The sequence below is a fragment of the Schistocerca americana genome, chromosome 11, assembly GCF_021461395.2.
Source record: "Schistocerca americana isolate TAMUIC-IGC-003095 chromosome 11, iqSchAmer2.1, whole genome shotgun sequence".
NCBI classification, from domain to species: Eukaryota; Metazoa; Arthropoda; class Insecta; order Orthoptera; family Acrididae; genus Schistocerca; species Schistocerca americana.
Genome location: NC_060129.1, coordinates 122,229,611 through 122,250,064, shown reverse-complemented (window position 1 = coordinate 122,250,064; position 20,454 = coordinate 122,229,611). Strand labels below are relative to the sequence as shown.

General features: G+C 41.1%; 1 protein-coding gene across 1 annotated transcript in view; it reads right to left on the bottom strand.

Annotated features, from left to right (window-relative positions):
• Window positions 1-20,454, bottom strand: part of LOC124553360 (zinc finger protein 664-like) — a 176,056-nt gene that overhangs the window by 23,809 nt on the left and 131,793 nt on the right. The window contains exon 7 of the mRNA XM_047127233.1: window positions 17,301-17,338. Coding sequence (XP_046983189.1) covers window positions 17,301-17,338 — 38 coding nt within the window. The remainder of the gene's footprint in view (window positions 1-17,300; window positions 17,339-20,454) is intronic.

Sequence of the window (20,454 nt, the reverse complement as noted above, 5' to 3'; positions counted from 1 at the left end):
ATGGATAACTGAATTGCTTATTTCAGAAGGATTATATGCCCTTATGACAGTTTTGAGAAAAATGGAACAAACTGTTTTAATATTTTACAAGGCCTTTTCTTAATTGTTTGCAGTCTCCTTGTGAGAGATACCACTATGAACAAATATTCTGACTTACTATATACGCTAATATTATGTGTATTTATTGATCGGAACTGAATATTTCTCTTGGACATAGGGCTTTTCTGAAATAAGTGAGAAATAAAAATGTTAAAACCTTTATATCAGCCAAGAAAGTGTTTAATGAACATAAAAGTAAATGTTAAAGACAATGTTTATAGAAATCACAATGTGTGTTCATGAAAACAAACTGTTTATCAATATTGTAAACCACAAATCACACATCATCTGTGTCCGGTACTGCTGCAGCATTTGGCCACTGACTGACAGTATTACAGAATTGTATGATGTGTTCTTCCTGCACTATATAAGCAGCCGACTTCTTTATATCTATCATCTTCTTTGCTTTGATAAGAATGTAGTCATCTGGATAGGCTGAAACAGCTGGGGAGTTTCATGTTGGATCAAGAAATTCCAGGTACCCCTGATCTGAAAATGTGTGGGTATTTAAATCATCGATCATACTGCAGGCTTTCACAGTCCCAAATACCTCATCATTGAAGACAAACTTATGAAATGCTGAAAAAAGTGAATGCTACTTTCAAGTACCTTTGTGATGTTACTGTCTCTATCTAGTGAATGTGTTGTGCTCTTGTAAAATCTCGTCCACCACGACTTGAAGTCCAAGATTTCGTCTGTTGAAATAACTGTTACAGAGAATTGTCATCTTGCACTAAATGACACGATCAGTTCAATGTAATCCGTAACAGTATATACACTGTCAATTCTTCACAGTGACATCTTGATTATTCCAAAAGCTCTATCAGATAGTAAAAAAAGACTGCCCACTGACAGGAAACAATACCTCTATTATCTGAATTCCAGGTTCCACGAAAACTTGACACATTCTTATTAAGCAGCGATTTTTGTTTTGCACTGGGTAGTTATCACTAAACAGATGAACAATTTTTATGTCCTTGCGGAAGCACATGGTGAGGTAGTGATACAATAAAGTGCACACTTCATTAGGACCTGTGTGGGCGACTCCTTCATGATAAAGGTAATTAAATGCCATATTGTCTTTCAAAATGTGAATGCCAAAAACATTAACCATCAGCTGCCAGAGATAAAATAGGTCTTGAACAGGTACTCCTGGTATATGAAGATTCTGCATGAAATCAAAACTCAGACTCAAAATTATGTTTATTTTCTTTGCACAGCCTTTCACTTATATTCAACACAGTATGAAATTTCTTGGCTCTCCTCTCATGCACCATTAAATCACAAACCGCAGTTCATCGAGATGCCTCATTCAAACTTGCTTTTTATTTTCACCATTAGTTGCTGACATTCACAACACACATCTACCTTGGTCTGTCGAAATAAAGGTGGTCAAAATCCCGGTTAAATATTTTCACATAGTATTCATTTGTGGTTGGAGTACGGAGACTTGTTTCTTTGGAAAGCTCTTGCATGATCTTTCTATTCAAATCAGCACTTACGTAAAGGTATGCTTTATCAGCACAATGTGACTCTTTCTTTCGAAATGATATGTGCTCATGAACTTTGGCATCTTCAAGTTCTGATGAATTACCACTATTTCTTTGTTAAACTGTAGGGCTCTCTCCAAACAGAAGTAGTGATCTTATTATTCTCACCGCTTTTTCACTGACTGCAAATAAGTGTACAAATGTTTGTCTGCAAATATGGATATGATTTGTTCCTACCATACAATGATATATGAAAGAATTTGCTTTGCACTCTTTCCTTCCCTTGGTCTATGTTGTTTTATTTTTTATGTCTGTATTAGGATCTCAAAGTAAAGATCTTGTTCATCTTTAATATTAAGGTCCAGAAAATGTGTGAGAATTGATAACTGATCATCTTGACTAATGGATTCAAAACATTTATAACTAAAGTTGTCCAACAGATTTTGCCGGTATTAGCTTACCTCGGTAATTGGTATGCTACAATCACTTTAGTTTAGCAGTTTTGATTACGTTTCATTTGTACAGCTCAGGTTGACATACACCTTTCCTCCTCTTTTTCTTATGGATAGGTTCAGCTTCACAATCAGATTCACTCATACTGATAGAATATCAGATACTATGACGACAAAATATCACGTCCTACTGTTTGCTCTACAACAATGACTTTGAAACAAATGCATTATTTATATCATTCTCCAGCCTTTTTGGACAATCACACCATCTCAATAAAGTACATGGAGTTGTTATTCAGAACTATTGAGAGCAAAAGCGCCCTATGTCGTGGAAACAAAAATTCTGCACACAGAAGACGGATCGCAAACATCTACTAAACTGAAAAGAAACTTCCTTTTAAAATTGCAGACATCATTTTTTGGACTGAAAGAGGAAGGTATAACACCTTGTTTTAAGCTAAAGCGATCCGTGGCACCTCGTATTGTGTCCAACGGCCTGCTAAGCCGAAGCCGGCGATCATCAGTATACAAGGGTGGTTTGAGAAGTCTGGCAAAAAATCAGTAAGAAAGGTTTGTTTTGTAAACATCTCACCTTGCTTCTCGACGTAGTCTCCACTGAGGGATATACACAACAATGGATAAGGTGAGGAATGAGGAGGTTCTCCACCACAGAATTGGTGGGGAAATGAACGTATGGAAAACACTGACAAGAAGTAGGGACAGAATAGTAGGACATCAGTTAAGACATCACGGAATAACTTCCGAGGTACTAGAGGAAGCTACAGAGGGTACAAATTGTAGAGGAAGACAGAGATTGGAATATATCCAGCAGATAATTGAGGATGTAGGTTGTAGGTGCTACTCTGAGATGAAGAAGTTGGCACAGGAGAGGAATTCATGGCGGGCCACTGCTCATAAAACTGACGAACAGGAGGGCGGGGTGGACATGGCAATCATCTGGCTTTTTCATTCCGTCAGAAAAATATGTTCTGTCAAACTTTGCAAAATACTCATTGACTGCCACTATCACTTCCTCATTTGATGAAAATTTCTTTACAGCAAGCCGAAGTTTCAAGTTAGGGAACAGCAAGTAGTCACTTGGGGCTAAGTCTGGTAAACAGAGTGGATGAGGAATGATTCAAAGCCAAATTAATGCGCTTTTGCCACTGTTACTGCGGATGTGTGAGATGGTGCATTATCCTGGTGAACAGTACTTTTTTGCATGCCAACCTTGGTCTTTTTTCAGCCAATGCAAGTTTCAAACAGTCCAACAAACAAGCTTAATAGGGACTAGTTATGATTCTGTCTTTTTCCAATTAGTCTTTGAGGTTTATTCCTTGCAAATCACAAAAAAAGAAAAAACAGTGGCCATCACCACACCAGCTGACAAAATGCTCTTTGCCTCCTTCTTTGCACTTTCACCATTATTTTGACTGCTGCTTTGACTCTGGGGTGCAATGATCGATGCAGGTTTCATCAGCAGTCAACAATCTGTGCAAAAAATCTCACGGATTGCATTTAAACCCCACCAAAGATTGTGTTGATATGTCGTGCCGAAGGCACTTTCAGTCGACTGTGAGCAATCGCAGTATCCCGCTTGCACAGAACTTCTTCACGGCCAATTCTCCGTGCAGGATATTATGCATTCACTCAGTTGAGATGCCTGCAATCTCAAGAATTTTTATTCGGCTGTCTTGCAAATCTCATATTGTGGACTTTGTCAATGGTTTCCTTTGTGCTGACCTCACTGGACACCAGGAGTGCACTTCGTCTTCGGTGTTTGTGTGACCACTTTTAAACTCAAATGGTTTTTCAGTTATGGTGCAGAGTCCACGTAAATTTCATCCAATTCTGTTTTGATTTATGTGGCAGTCCAACCCTTCAAATTAAAATGTTTAATAACAGCACAAAACTCAGTTTTCTTCATTTTCAATTGCAGCTGACACACTGATCAGTTCACACATCCGTCTGCAATGAATTGCATGCTGTAAATTGTTGATATTCTTCGTATGATCCTTGGAATAATCAAACGTAACAACCATGAAGGCACAGCAAAAACATTCCATTCTTTCGTGGAAATTTAGCAGACATATCATACTACCCTCGTATTTTGACTGGACTCATACAGTAGTGAGACAAGATACGAAGGACACCATTCAACCTCAGATATAAGTAGTGGTTACATGTAATACAGCATTTCCTCCTGGATAACCGTTGTAAGTACCTGGACTGTTTCTGTACAGGCTTGGGGACGTATCTGCCTAATGAAATAACAAGAGATGTCTGATTCTGTGCTATTCACAAAATTAAATCATCGTAAATTTTTCAGTATTGATCTACACTCTTTGTTTTACCTGTGGCTTGCGTCTCCAGTTTTGAGAGTTCTGTAGAAGCGTTTAATAATGAAATGAAATTGCAGTTGCATGGTTAATGGCTTGTATCTGGTATCACATAATTGTTTTCAGCTGCTTGCACATACGTGCACTGTGTTAAGTATGTACTAGCGTTACACGATTAACTTTTTGTCCACAAGTGAAATAAATCATGTATCAGCCAACGGTTGTTTAGGTACCAGGCAGACATTAACCAGTGTGATTTCCTTTCCTGTAACTTTGTTCATTACAATAGTATATACAGCAGCACGTCGTTTTTAAATAGCACCCTATATTTTTTATTCTTGATGCCACTTCCTCTCCTCAACACCTGTTGAAAAACATATTGCAATGAATCATTCGTCGAAATGTGATTTTGTTAAAATGTTAGACAAAATAGACCATCTGGGGTAATGTAAATTGTCCACTTGCTGCAGTCCAAAAAAAAAGGGAAAGACAAGAAGAATGTACACTGGTCATTCAATCAACCATCTTCAGTTGAAGGTTTGTGTGAGTACAATGTACAACAACCAAGAAAAGGTGGAAATGCTGTTTATGGAGAATGTAAGTTACCAGAATAGCAATTGCAATAATGTTTTTCTTATGTACAATATGGGTACACATATTACAGCACTTTGAACGATATGCAATAACTGTCTTGCTAACTTAATTCCCTAACTTACATTGTCAACAGTTATAGAAAGGATAGATCGCTGCTCACTGTGAAAAAGACACATTGAGCTGCAGACAGCAAGACGTTTACACCATGGGACAACCGGAAGATTCAGGAAAAACACGAGGTCCCCGCTTTTGATGAGTGAGATGTCACAGCTGTTTACATTTCTAACATATGGCGGGAAAATATTCCAAATGATGGTTTGAGAAGCCTTACTTTCAAAGTAAATTTTCTTATGCAAAAAATGAATTGCATTACGTGTGAGAATGTTTGATGAATTTCTTAAATCATGGAGCGTAATGATAATATGAAAAAGAAAATTGCTGCTCACCATATATCGGAGATGCCGAGTTGCAGATAGGCACAACAAAAATCGTGGAACGCCTGACTCCCATTCAAACATTTACACTTTGAGGACCAGCTATATCAGCCATTATTTAAAAATTTACTGGCACATTTGTGTTTGATGTATCTTAAAGGGTAACATGCTAGAAAAGAGCAAGCTTCAGGGTCAGTTTTTCATACTTATTTTAGTCGTATCATAGATTACAAATTATGCCATAATGATGGCAGAAAGTATAATTGAATAGCTTATTTTAGAAGGGCTGTAAGTCAACTTTTATGACATTTTTTGCTATGTTCTTTAGGGGTTGACTCATCATAGAATGTGGAAAAGCCCTCCATGTTCTATCAAATAGCCGAAATACACAGCAGAGAAATTCTCATCGATTTCAAAAGAGCCCCACATCCACGACATGCAATGAGTGCTAGAGTGAACGCAACGTATCTGTGAAACGAGGCAACAGACGGCAATATTACAGTGTGTTTCGACACTTGCTGCAGTGAGTGGCAATATGAGCTACTTACGTTCCATCTAGGAAATAGGGAGAAATAGGTTTTTTTAAAGTCATGATACTTGGGCCATGACCAAGGTAAAATATGCACACAAATGGATTGTTACGGATGTAGGCACACTGCAAATACAGCAGCAATTCTGTGTAGCGCAGATTCCACAAGTCCTGAATAGACACCCAGAGGGATCAGGTTCAGATCAGAAAAATCTGTTAGCCTCAACATCAACGTGAGTTCACTAACACTGCTGCACGATTCTGGCCTTGTGATACGGACAGTTATCCTACTGAAAAACGCCATTGCTGTTAAGGAAGATGTCAAGCATGAAGGGATGCAAGTGGTCCACAAAAATGTTCATGTGGTCTATAGCTGTCATGGTGCCTTCAACTATTACCATAGGTCCCATGGGCACCCAGGTGAATGTTCTTCACAGCATAATACTGGTACCACCAGTCCGTGTCAATGGCGCAGTTCACGTTTAGAGCAGCCATTCACTTGGATGGTGGCATACCCAGAAATGACCGTGCACACGATCTAGCAAAAGACATTAATCAATATTATGAAAAGGGTAGTTGCTACTCACCATATAGCAGAGGTGCTCAGTCGCAGAAGGGAACAACAAATAGATTGGGGAATGTTAGCTTTCTAGACAACATACACACACACACACCATGCAAATGCAACTCACACACACATGACCACTGTTTCTGGCAGCTGGAGCCAGAGACTCTGTGTGTGTGTTTGACAGAGGCCGTCTTGGCCGAGTGTGTGTGTGTTTTCGACAAAGGCCTTCTTGGCCGAATGCTAACATTCAGACAGTCTTTATGTCGTGCGTTTCTGCAACTCAGAACCTCCGCAATATGCGGAGCAGTAACTAACCTTTTCCTAATATTGTTACATTCCATCATGGATTTTCCGTTGTTTAAAACATATAAATAATCTGATTTGGTGGCAAGTTTCCATTGACCAGCGGTCCAATCTCGATGATCCTGCGGCCACTGCAATCGTAACTGACAGTGTTGTCAGGTCACCACATGAATATGTAAGGGTCGTCTGCTGTGGTAAAGCTTATATATATCTTAAAGGGTAACATGCTAGAAAAGAGCAAGCTTCAGGGTCAGTTTTTCATACTTATTTTAGTCGTATCATAGATTACAAATTATGCCATAATGATGGCAGAAAGTATAATTGAATAGCTTATTTTAGAAGGGCTGTAAGTCAACTTTTATGACATTTTTTGCTATGTTCTTTAGGGGTTGACTCATCATAGAATGTGGAAAAGCCCTCCATGTTCTATCAAATAGCCGAAATACACAGCAGAGAAATTCTCATCGATTTCAAAAGAGCCCCACATCCACGACATGCAATGAGTGCTAGAGTGAACGCAACGTATCTGTGAAACGAGGCAACAGACGGCAATATTACAGTGTGTTTCGACACTTGCTGCAGTGAGTGGCAATATGAGCTACTTACGTTCCATCTAGGAAATAGGGAGAAATAGGTTTTTTTAAAGTCATGATACTTGGGCCATGACCAAGGTAAAATATGCACACAAATGGATTGTTACGGATGTAGGCACACTGCAAATACAGCAGCAATTCTGTGTAGCGCAGATTCCACAAGTCCTGAATAGACACCCAGAGGGATCAGGTTCAGATCAGAAAAATCTGTTAGCCTCAACATCAACGTGAGTTCACTAACACTGCTGCACGATTCTGGCCTTGTGATACGGACAGTTATCCTACTGAAAAACGCCATTGCTGTTAAGGAAGATGTCAAGCATGAAGGGATGCAAGTGGTCCACAAAAATGTTCATGTGGTCTATAGCTGTCATGGTGCCTTCAACTATTACCATAGGTCCCATGGGCACCCAGGTGAATGTTCTTCACAGCATAATACTGGTACCACCAGTCCGTGTCAATGGCGCAGTTCACGTTTAGAGCAGCCATTCACTTGGATGGTGGCATACCCAGAAATGACCGTGCACACGATCTAGCAAAAGACATTAATCAATATTATGAAAAGGGTAGTTGCTACTCACCATATAGCAGAGGTGCTCAGTCGCAGAAGGGAACAACAAATAGATTGGGGAATGTTAGCTTTCTAGACAACATACACACACACACACCATGCAAATGCAACTCACACACACATGACCACTGTTTCTGGCAGCTGGAGCCAGAGACTCTGTGTGTGTGTTTGACAGAGGCCGTCTTGGCCGAGTGTGTGTGTGTTTTCGACAAAGGCCTTCTTGGCCGAATGCTAACATTCAGACAGTCTTTATGTCGTGCGTTTCTGCAACTCAGAACCTCCGCAATATGCGGAGCAGTAACTAACCTTTTCCTAATATTGTTACATTCCATCATGGATTTTCCGTTGTTTAAAACATATAAATAATCTGATTTGGTGGCAAGTTTCCATTGACCAGCGGTCCAATCTCGATGATCCTGCGGCCACTGCAATCGTAACTGACAGTGTTGTCAGGTCACCACATGAATATGTAAGGGTCGTCTGCTGTGGAAGCCCACATTCGACAATGTGTGCCAAACGGTATGCTTCAAAACACCTGTGCCTGCACCGGCACTGTCAGATCTGTCACAGATTACCACCTATCCCACTTTACAGATCAGGCAAGCCTCTGATCTCCATGTTCTGAAGTGACATGTGGATTTCCAATACCGTCTTGCCTACGTACGATTTTACCATCCTTCGACCATTTTCCACGGATGCTCACAATGGCAGCATGCGAACAGCTTAGCCATTTCCCAGATGCTAATCTTCACGCACTGGACCATAACAATCTGCCCCTTAAGATAAAAAGTGTGGTGTCACCGCCAGACACCACACTTGCTAGGTGGTAGCCTTTAAATCGGCTGCGGTCCATTAGTATACGTCGGACCCGCGTGTCGCCACTATCAGTGACTGCAGACTGAGCGCCGCCACACGGCAGGTCTAGTCTAGAGACACTCCCTAGCACTCGCCCTAGTTATACAGCCGACTTTGCTAGCGATAGTTCACTGTCTACATACGCTCTCATTTGCAGAGACAACAGTTTAGCATAGCCTTCAGCTACATGATTTGCTACGACCTAGCAAGGCGCCATATTCAGTTACTATAAGTAATATCTTCAAGAATGTATTCTGAACAGATAATATTGTGACTCATGTACCGTCAAGAGCGACGTTTATCATTAATGGATTGAGTTAAAACGCGTGCATTTTGGCCTCCATTCGTAAAACGGTGTTGGCCTTCTGCTAACACAAAACAAAGGAATTACATGCATTGGCTGTGAGTGGCCATTGATTTAAACCAATGGGGAAAGTTGAAATTGGTGCCAGACCAGGATTTTAACCTGGGTCTCCTGCTTACTAGGCAGCCAACCAGACACAGTGGTCATCAACACTGTACAGATTACTGCAGTGCCCCTCACCCGTTATTCCTTTTACTCGCAGCATTTTGGCGATTCCCGTAAGAGTTCGAACGTAATGTGCATCCACACTGAAGAGATCATTGGCCATTATTGCCTTAATTATTTACATATGTGGTGTCTGTTCTTTCAGACATGTCTCAAAGCTCAGACTCCACATATATAACCTGTCCTTTGTCAAAGTCACTTATGTCACTGAATTTCCCTCTCTGTTGCCTGTATTATTACCATACTAATTTCCCATTTGTCTCTTCTCTGCTTATATACGAGGGCTATTCAGAAAGTAGGAAACATTTCCGTTTGATGCCTCAAGGCTCATGCCGATCGCGTATATTTTGGCATGTGCATGCTCGGCAGTTCAGTCGGCATCCATCCGTCACAGCGGGAATGTCTCTGCACGTCTGGTTTTTTCAATATTCAAATTTGAAATGTGCACTGTAATCAAAAATCCTGCCAGTTGTGAGGTGCGTTCTGTGATACGGTTTTTGTTGATAAAAAAACCTATAACTTATAGAAATTTATCGTGAACTGTGCGAAGTGTACGGAAACAACGTAATGAACGAATGTTCCGCCCGGAAATGGTGCATTCGGTTTAAAAAGGGCCGAACCAATGTTCATGATGAAGAGAAGAGTGGACGCCTGAGCACTGGGACTGACGATCTTGTCGCTAAAGTTGATGAAACGATTCGTGAAAACTGTCGCTTCACAATAATGCAGATTTCATTTTCTTTTCCACATGTTTCACGGACTTTGTTGTTTGAAATTGTCACTCAAAAGCTAAGCTACCACAAATTTTGTGCACAATGGATACCCAAAATGCTTACAGAGCACCATAAAGAACAGCGAATTGGGGCATCGTTGACATTTCTGGAGGCCTACCACAAACATAGTGATTCATTACTAGATCGAATCTTAACCGGTGACAAGACTTGGGTGAAACACGTCAATTGCGAGACAAACTTACAGTCCATGGAGTGGGGGCACAGAAGATCCCCCCCAAAAACCAAGAAAATGTTTGCAAACCATGTCAGCAAGGAAGTTGATGGTGACAGTGTTTTGTGATACGCAAGGTGTGCTTCTTATTGATTTTCTTGAAAGTGGAGCAACCATAAATTCTGCTCGATACTGTCAAATTTAGCACAGCCTTAGAAGAGCAGTTCAACACAAACACCAAGGAAAGCTGATGTCCAAAATTTTGTTTTTGCAGGACAATGCCCGACCTCACATGGCAAACTACACTAAAGAACTCCTTAATTCATTCAAATGTGAAATTTTCCCTCATTCGCCCTACAGCCCTGATCTTGCACCACGTGACTTCCACTTGTTTCCCAAGATGAAGAACTGGCTTGCACCGCAGAGCTTTGATGATGACGCGGAGCTACAGGCGGGCGTGACTCAGTGGCTGAAGTCTCAGGCGGCACAATTTTATGATGAAGGTCTTTCAAAGCTCGTCCACCACTTTGATAAGTGCCTGAATGTGTTTGGTTACTACGTGGAAAAGTATGTCAGTTGCTCTTTCAGATGTATACAATCAAATGTATTTCTGGTACTCAGTTTTTTAGTTTTTTTTAATGCCAAAAGTGTTCCCTACTTTCTGAATAGCCCTTATACTTTACTTACCGTTCATGGGCCTATCAATGCCACCAAGCAGTATTCGATCTTGTGCGAGGTCAGTGGTCAATTTTCTGTCCCGTCATTTTAAGTTATCACTGTACAGTCTGCAACTGGACTGTGTGATACAAAGTGCCACCAACTGTGAGGTGAGAACTGTTATTTAATTCTTGAATGCTTAGACAATAAAAATGGCTGAAAGTTACCACAAACTAAAGGAAGTGCATGAGAATACAATAATGAATGAAAGAAATAACTTAAGGGATGAAAGTAAAAACTCACAGAAAATTTGGTGTACTGGCTCTTTCAAGGACACACACAAAAGACGGAGAACTATACTTGCTTTTGGATGATTCCTTTTTCGTATCTCTCAAACAGAATTCATCCAAAAGGGTTCACACAAGATCTAGCACAGTTCAATACCTCGTTTGCACTTCTCGATGATTCGACACCTCTGTTGTTTGATGAGTTGTTACCTTTACTCTGCAAATTATTTACCTTCCTCCAAGACTTTCCACAACTTTACCAATGCATGAAATATGAGGTGGTAGTGTGATATTTTCAACAACAGACCAACAAATGTGCCTGATGAAACCTGATCTGGCCACCTATCAGTCAACACACATGATTGGGAGAGCCAAATGACAAAAAAATATCATGCAAGCCACCATTACATGATACTTGAGTTTCTGGGTGGGAAATGTTTTGGAAATGATGCTGAAGTGAACAATTCACTGAAAAACTGGATTAACTGAGTAACTAGAACACAAGAAATCTAAAGCTTGTGGACAGATTTCACAAATCATCATCAAAGAAAGTTAGTGTCTTCATCTCTGAATAATTACAGGAGCCTATCCATTTGAACCTGCTTACTGTAGTCAAACTTTCATCTACCTCTAAAGTTTTTAACCGCCCACACTTCCTTTCATTACCAACCTGATGACCAGGATGTGTCCTTTCAACCAATTCCTTCTTCTATGCAAATTTCTTTTTTCACCAGTTCAATTCAGTAACTTCTCATTATTTATTTGGTCTACACAGCTAACCGCCAGCATTCTTCTGTAACATCACATATCAAAAGCTTCTATTCTCTTCTTTGTCTCTTGTTTGTTGTCCACATTTTAGAGGCATATAAGGTTAATCTGTAGACAAATTCTTACACAGAAGACATCTTAACACACAAATTTATATTCATCATTCACACATCTATCTTTCTCAGACAAGCTCTTCTCAGCATTGCCAGACCGCTTTTTGCATCCTTTCCACTTGAGCCATCTTCAGTGATTTTGCTGCCCAAATACTAAAAACTCATCGATTACTATTAGTGTCTCGCACCAAACAAAAAGTTTGTGGAAAACAATTTATGTCACCTGGGGCGGGTGTTGAGTCCTTGGGTAACAAGGTAATTCATGTACCGACATTAGGGTGGAAAAAAATATTTCTCGAATTTATTCAAACACATGCAAAAGCTTATAAATTTCAAAGGCAAATATTTTGAAAAACAATAAAAAATTTGTATCAAAAGGAGGCTTCTTTTTTTTTTTTTTTTTTTTTTTAAAAAAAAGAGGTGGCCTTTGTACCTTCATTACTAAGACATTTGTGAGATGATATAAGTTTTTGTAGTGAGTTTGGCATGCCATATAACACAGAAGCTCACTGGACAAATATGTCAACCCGAGGAGACATTGCATTAATACTGTGTAACACCACCTCTGGTGGTGACTGTGGCCTCAGTCGGGTGAGGGGGAGAGTTTTCTTCACATATCCCATACCTATTAGAGTCCACTCACTCACGATAGGATGCCGTAGAACTAACAAACTGCACGGATGTCGATTGCTACTGTTTCAAATAGACCGACACATTTTCAGTGGGATTAAGAAAGGGCACTTGAGTGTTTGTTAAACAAGGAATGTATGGCCATCTCCATTTGGATAGACAGAATGTCCACAACATACTCATCGCAAAAATTCGGAGGAAGGGAATATTCTCGGTTACTGAGAATGTCAAAGTAAACATCTTGGTTAATGTAGCGTACAACCTGAATGAGTGTGTCTCAAGTCACAGTATGAAAACCACCCCTAAAATGGCACAGAACTACCTCCAGTCTGAACAACAGGCTCCACACAGTGCAGGTTAAACACATCACCATACTGTTGGTGCACTCGATGCCTCGAGTCATTCGAAAAGGTACAAAATGGCGACCCATCGGATCACACTATGTCTCTCGACACTGTCCAGCTCCTGAGTTGTTTGGTCCACTGAGGACGTGCGGCTTTAAGTGCTGGTGTGAGTGACGGTGTTTTGAAAAGTGCCAGATTCGACATCCAGTTCAATGTTTTGAGCTGCACCAGCATTCACTGACAGCAACAGTTCCTGTTAGATCTGAAGCTGATCATCACTGGCAAGCTGTGCCACTCGTCTTTGGTCATTGTCAGTTAGGATCTTTTTACAACCACCGTTCTTATGCCGTGTTACACTGTCTCTTGCAAATAAGTTGGTCAGTCCACGTCACTATGCCCACAAATTGGGCAATTTTGTTAAGAATGTGGTCAAACGAGATATTTCCTACGTGCCATTCTATCACATCCCCGTGTCGACCATCCTGCTGCACTGATTCTGTACAACTGACTGGCGCACACACACACCATTTGATGAGAGACATTTTTATTTGTGTAGGTAAAGACAAGGCTGGTTTTTTCTTTTTCTTAATTTACTGGACCAGCATCAAGGACAAGAATGAAGCACACGCTAATCATCAGCGGCCCTATGTAAGGTGCATAAAATAATATATAAGTGCTATGGCTATAATTATATTATCTGAGTTTGGATGAGTTTACAATTAACGTGTATTTTGTGTTGGACTGTTCAGTACTTAGATACAGTTTACTTTTATGCCTTCATAGAATTTTTCAGATGTTTTATTAATTTTATACTCTTTCTCATACATTCTCATATGATTATAAATTAGGCAAATCGTGCTTTCAAATATCAGAGGCATATTTTGTTGTCAAAGATGTCGCTTCTTGTATATTTTTCTTATTCTTCAGTTTTGGTAACATGGGCTATCTCTATGTTCCGTTCACCCACTGATAATAATAATAATAATAATATATAAATATAATTGATATAAAAGTAAAATGTGTACATTTTGATTATGTTCTGCTTAAAGGGTTGCTTCATCTTTTGATGAGGATATTTGTAAAAGTTTTAATAAACTCTTTATAGTATTAATATTTACACATTTTACTTTTATATCAATTATATCCACACACATTATAAAAATGGATTTTGTGCATCTGTGTGTTTTTCCACATTTCCTAAACTACTGGACAGTTTTCAACCAAGTTTGGTACAAATATCTCTTACTGTCAGACGACAATCGTTTTGGGGATTAGGACCATCTACCTAAGAAAAGGGCTCGAGATGGGGGTGAACAAGAAGCATAGACCTCGACACACGAATTCCTACCCCAAAATGAGAGCATTTAGCAGCTTGCAGCAAACTTCATACATAATTTCAAACCTTTAAAAAGCTTTTTTCTTGCTGACATCCCTTACAAAATGATGAAAGGAAAAATGTTAATCATTTATCACTTTTCTCCGTTTATGCAGTAAATGTACTGCATGGAAGCACACCTATAAAGAAACACCTAAGAAATGCTAGATTTCTCTGCTAATTTTTATATATTTATTAGCAATGGGAGAAAGAAACACAGGCCACACACATTCCAGGATGGAATAATGACAATATTATGAAAAGGATAGATTGCCACTCACCATTTACTGGAGATGTTGGGTTGCAAGCAGGGACAACAAAAAGACTGCTAAACAAGTAGGCTTTCAGCCACAAGGCCTCCTGAAATGGACAATATACACACATACACATTCATGCAAACGCAGCTCACACACACAACCACTATCACTGGCTGCCGAGGCCAGACTGCGAGCAACTGCGCACGATGGGAGAAGCAGTCCGGTTGGTGGGGGTAAGGAGGAGGCTGGAGTGGGAAGGGTAGTAGGCTAGGAATGTGTGCACCAACATGCTGCTTATGGGAGCGTACAGGGACAAGGTGGTGAGAGGGTAGAGCAGCGAGGTGCAGTCGCGATTTTAAATGGTGGGAGAGTGAGGGAGGGAAGCTGAGAAGTAAATAGACTGTGGGTGCGTTGGGAATAGAAGGCCGTGTAGTGCTGGAGAGAGAGCACGGAAGGGATAGGTGGGTGACAGATGATGACTAACGGAGGTTGAGGCCAGGAGGATTATGGGAACATAGGATATGTTGTACAGAGGTTCCGACCTGTGCAATTCCTCCCTACCAAACAGTAGCTCTTCTGAGTTGTGCACCTATCCCTTTCCCTGTTCCCATTGCACACTCCACAGCCTCCTATTCCGCAAGTCTACCCCTCAGTCTTTTTTCGCTTCTGTCCTTTTATACTGCACCCCCCCCCCCCTCGTGCCCACTGTCTAACCTCCAGACTGAACCTAGCTGAACTACCCTCTCCTCCACCTCAACCCTGCATGCTCCCACAAGCAGCACTTAGCACTTTACCGAAACTTCCTGGCAGATTAAAACTCTATGCCAGACCAAGACTCGAACTTGGGACCTTTGCCTTTTGCAAGCAAGTGCTCTACCATATGAGCTACCCAAGCACGACTCACACCACGTCCCCACAGCTTCACTTCTGCCAGTACCTCGCCTCCTACCTTCCAAACTTTACAGAAGCTCTCCTGCGAACTTTGCAGAACTAGCACTCCCGAAAGAAAGGATATTGCGGAGACATGGCTTAGCCACAGCCTAGGGGATGTTTCCAGAATGAGATTTTCACTTTGCAGCAGAGTGTGCACAGATATGAGACATCCTGGCAGATTAAAACTGTGTGCCAGACTGAGACTTGAACTCAGGATCTTTGACTTTCGCACTGCAGAGGGAAAATCTCATTCTGGAAACATCCCCCAGGCTGTGGCAAAGCCATGCCTCCGCAATACCCTTCCTTCCTGGAGTGCCAGTTCTGCAGCTTCACAGGAGAGCTTCTGTGAAGTTTGGAAGGTAGGAGACGAGGTACTGGCGGAAATAGGGCTGCGAAGATGGGGCGTGAATCGTGCTTGGGTAGCTCAGATGGTAGAGCACTTACTCGCAACAGGCAAAGGTCCCAAGTTCGAGTCTCGGTCCGGCACACAGTTTTAATCTGCCAGGAAGTTTCATATAAGCGCACACTCCGCTGCAGAGTGAAAATCTCATTCTGGAAACATCCCCCAGGCTGTGGCAAAGCCATGCCTCCGCAATATCCTTCCTTCCTGGAGTGCTAGTTCTGCAGCTTCACAGGAGAGCTTCTGTGAAGTTTGGAAAGTAGGAGACGAGGTACTGGCAGAAGTGAAGCTGTGAGGACGGAGTGTGAGTCGTGCTAGGGTAGCTCAGACAGTAGATCACTTGCCCGCAAAAGCAAAGAACCCGAGTTCGAGTCTCAGTCCAGCACACAGTTTTAATCTGTCAGAAAGTTTCATATCAGTGCACACTCCACTGCAGAGTGAAAAATCTTATTCTGGAAACATTCCCCAGGCTGTGGCTAAGCCATGTCTCCGCAATAACCTTTCTTCCAGGAGTGCTAGTTCTGCAAGGTTCGCAGAAGAGCTTCTGTGAAGTTTGGAAGGTAGGAGACGAGGTACTGGCGGAAGTAGGGCTGCAAGGATGGGGCGTGAGTCGTACTTGGGTATCTCAGATGGTGGAGCACTTACCCGCAACAGGCAAAGGTCCTGAGTTCGAGTCTCGGTCCGGCACAGAGTTTTAATCTGCCAGGAAGTTTCGTATCAGCACACACTCCGCTGCAGGGTGAAAATCTCATCCCCCCCCCCGGCCCAGTCTCCTCCTTATTTCCACTATCCTCTTGCTTCTCCCAACATGCTGCTTCCACTCTGTGGCCTTGGCAGCCAAAGACCGTGGTTGTGTGTGTGTGTGTGTGTGTGTGTGTGTGTGTGTGTGTGTGTGTGTGTGTGTGTGTGTGTTGTCTACTTTCAATGAAGGCCTTTATGGCCAAAAGCTTACATGTTTAGCAATCTTTTCATTGTGCCTGTCTGCAACTCAAAGTTTCCACTATATGGTGAGTACCAATCTATCCTAATACTTCACAAGCATTCAATATATGTATCATATTTGACACAAATGAAATTCCAGTTCCCATAAGTCGAGCACCCGGGTCACGATACAATACCACTTTTTTACGTACGCAGAGGCAACGAGCTACATCTGGCAGGCAAGCACAAGCCACAAACCACCTACTTGGCACTAGCTAACTGCAGCCTACAGAGAGAATAAGTACGGGTCTTACCACGAACCGTCTGACGCTGCCCCGACAGAATCTTCTTGCTGAAACAATGGTAATGAGTGTTTAGATGAGATGAGATGTTTGCGTCTGAGGCACTGGTGGGTGTTTCGAGGTAGTAAAATTTGGAGGGTAAGTCGAGTGACGGGCCCGGTGCAGACAGCTTTTCAACATGCGCACACATTGTTACACCTACGTCACTCAAAAATTATGCACACTCACAGTACAATAAACAAAATAATTTTCATACAGTGTTTATCTCCTTCTGTAGTGTTCAGATTAGAGTTATAGACCCTGATATGAAGATATTTAACAATCTCCCATCAAACAAATCAAAAAATCATTACCAATTCAAAAATTATACCTCATTAGCCACCCCCTGCACAAATTAAGTGATTATCAAGACTCCTGGATTGAACAGTCCCATTAGGTACATGGAAAGTAAACCTGCAATGAGAAATAGTGTATTGAAAACTATTGTTACAGATGTAGGTAACTATTTTCTTTGAAAAATTCCAATGTAATCAAGTAAACACCAGAAACAGCAGCTATTTGGTACTACTGGGGAAGAAATAGCTTTTGTTAGGCTAGCAGTTTTCTTGCTGTTTTACTAGATTATATTTATCTGGGATTAGCAAAAACAGTGTTATACAATATAGTGATAGTTTATTTTGAATACTAGGGACTCATTTCCCTGTTTGATGGGATTTGTGGAACTCAATGAAGAAAAAAATGACAGAGCACAGCAATGAAATTAAAAATGGACTACACACCTAAAAATTGGTAAACTGGTGTTTTGAAAACCTGCGAGCAACAGGTGAGAGCTTAAAGACAAACTCACTTCAACAACAATCACACTACTATGCTGGAGCCTCAGCACAATATTTTTGACAACCAAATCCACATTGACTACAATACTTCACAAGCAATCGCGTAATGCAGAAAGGAGATATTTTGTGCCATTACTTGGAAGACAACATTATTTCACTGAGAGTGCAGATATGCACAGAACAGTCTTCTTTTTGGCCACTATTGCCAATCTCGTACACAGTCATTATCAAGTGGGTACATCTAGGAATGTATGCAATATTGCAGTGCTTGTGTTGTTCAGAGGTACTATGCCACGTTCTTTCGGTCACGCAAATCCGAAGGAACAGGCACTGCGGCGACTACAGCTGTTATACAAAATACATGAAATACATCTGCAGTTGCGAACACGGACAACCGTCAGCTGCTGCAGGCACGTGGTTGACAACATGTGGAAGTTTGGGCCTGGTCGTGAGAATTGCTCTGATAGCCTAATGGTAAAGCAACCACTCGCAATAAGTGGGAAATCTGAGCAAAAGTCCCAATCTAGAACAAATTTTCAATGTCGTAATTCCATTATATGCCTGATGGTTGTCTATATTTGCAATTGCAAAAATATTTAATGCGTTGGAATATATCTTGTCCAAAGTTCAAACTACAACTGAGGCATCTTTTGTGGGGCATTATTTGCGCACACATTATTGGGCTTGTCCACTTAAGAACAGTTATATAGCCAAACTACAGTATCCCACACTCTTACAAGCAAATATACACTCGCAGTGCAAATAATGTGATCTCCTGCGACATTTAAAAGAAACTGTGTTACCAAACCTGGAAAGAAAGAAAGAAAGAAAAACCGGTTATTCAGAACGTTCAGAGTAAAAGTGATGCAGATCCATAGTAGATTATTTCTCACTGCAAACCTCTAATATATAGGTATGTAGTACACAGATGATCCAAAGCATTATGACCATCTGCATAACACTTGTTGGTCCATTTTAGGAATGCGATACAGCAGCGATTGTGTGTGACACAAGTTCAGTAAGTGCTCGGTGGATTTCCAGAGGTATGTGGCACCAGGTGTCTACAGACAGGTCACGAAATCACTGTAAATTACAAGCTAGTAATTTGTGGGTGCAGAGCTGGCACTCAATAGCATACTGCATCAAGTTCAGAACAGGTGAATTTATTCACATCAAACTAACAAGTTTCTCAAAACACTGCAGCTTATTCTGGTCTTGCGAAATGGGCAGTTATCCTGCTGGAAGATACCACCATTGTTGGGAAAGACATTCTACGTCTACGTCTACATCTGCATCTATATCTACATCTACACACATACTCTGTAAGCTACCATACGGTGTGTAGTGAAGAGTATTGTGCACCGCTACTAGTCATTTCCTTTCCTGCTCCACTGGCAAACAGAGCAAGGGAATCACAAATGCCTCTGTATGAGCCCTAATTTCTCGTCTGTTACATTCGTGGTCCTTACGCAAAACGTATGTTAGCGGCAGTAGAATTATTCTGCAGTCTGCTTCAAATGCCGGTTCTCTAAATTTCTGAAAACTTTCCCTAGAAAAGAACTTTGCCTCCCCTCCAGCAATTCTCATTTCAGCTTCTGAAGCATTTCCATAATACTTGCATGCTGTCCGAACAGCCCAGTAACAAATCTAGCAGCCGACGTCTGAAATGCTTCCACGTCTTCCTTTAATCTGACATGGTACAGAGTCCAAACACTTGGGCAGCACTTAAGAATGGGTCACACAAGTGTCCTATATACAGTCTCCTTCACAGATGAACCTCAGTTTCCCAAAATTCTCCCAATAAACTGAAGTCGACCATTCGCCTTCCCTACCACAATCCTCATATGCTTGTTCCACTTCATATTGCTTTGCAACATTAGCCAAGACATTTGAATGACATGACTGTGTCAAGCAGGACACTATTATGCTGTATACAAACATTACGGTTCTGTTTTACCTACTCATCCACATTAACTTGCATTTTTCTGTGTTTAGAGCTAGCTGCCATTCATCACACCAACCAGAAATTTCGTCTAAGTTGTCTTGTATTCTCTTACAGTCACTCAATTTGACACCTTCCTGTACACCACACGGTATCATCAGCAAACAGCCGCAGATTCTGGCTCACCCTGTCAGTTAGATAATGTATGTATTTCAAAAATAATAGCAGTCCTGTCAAACTTCCCTGTAGCACTCCTGACAATACCGCTGTCTCTTACGAACACTCACTGTTGAGGGCATCTGAGGTGTAACAAATTATTCATAGAATGATGTTCCACATCCTTGATATCCACTGGCTAATGAAAGATGTTTCTCGGTTAAAGAAGTTA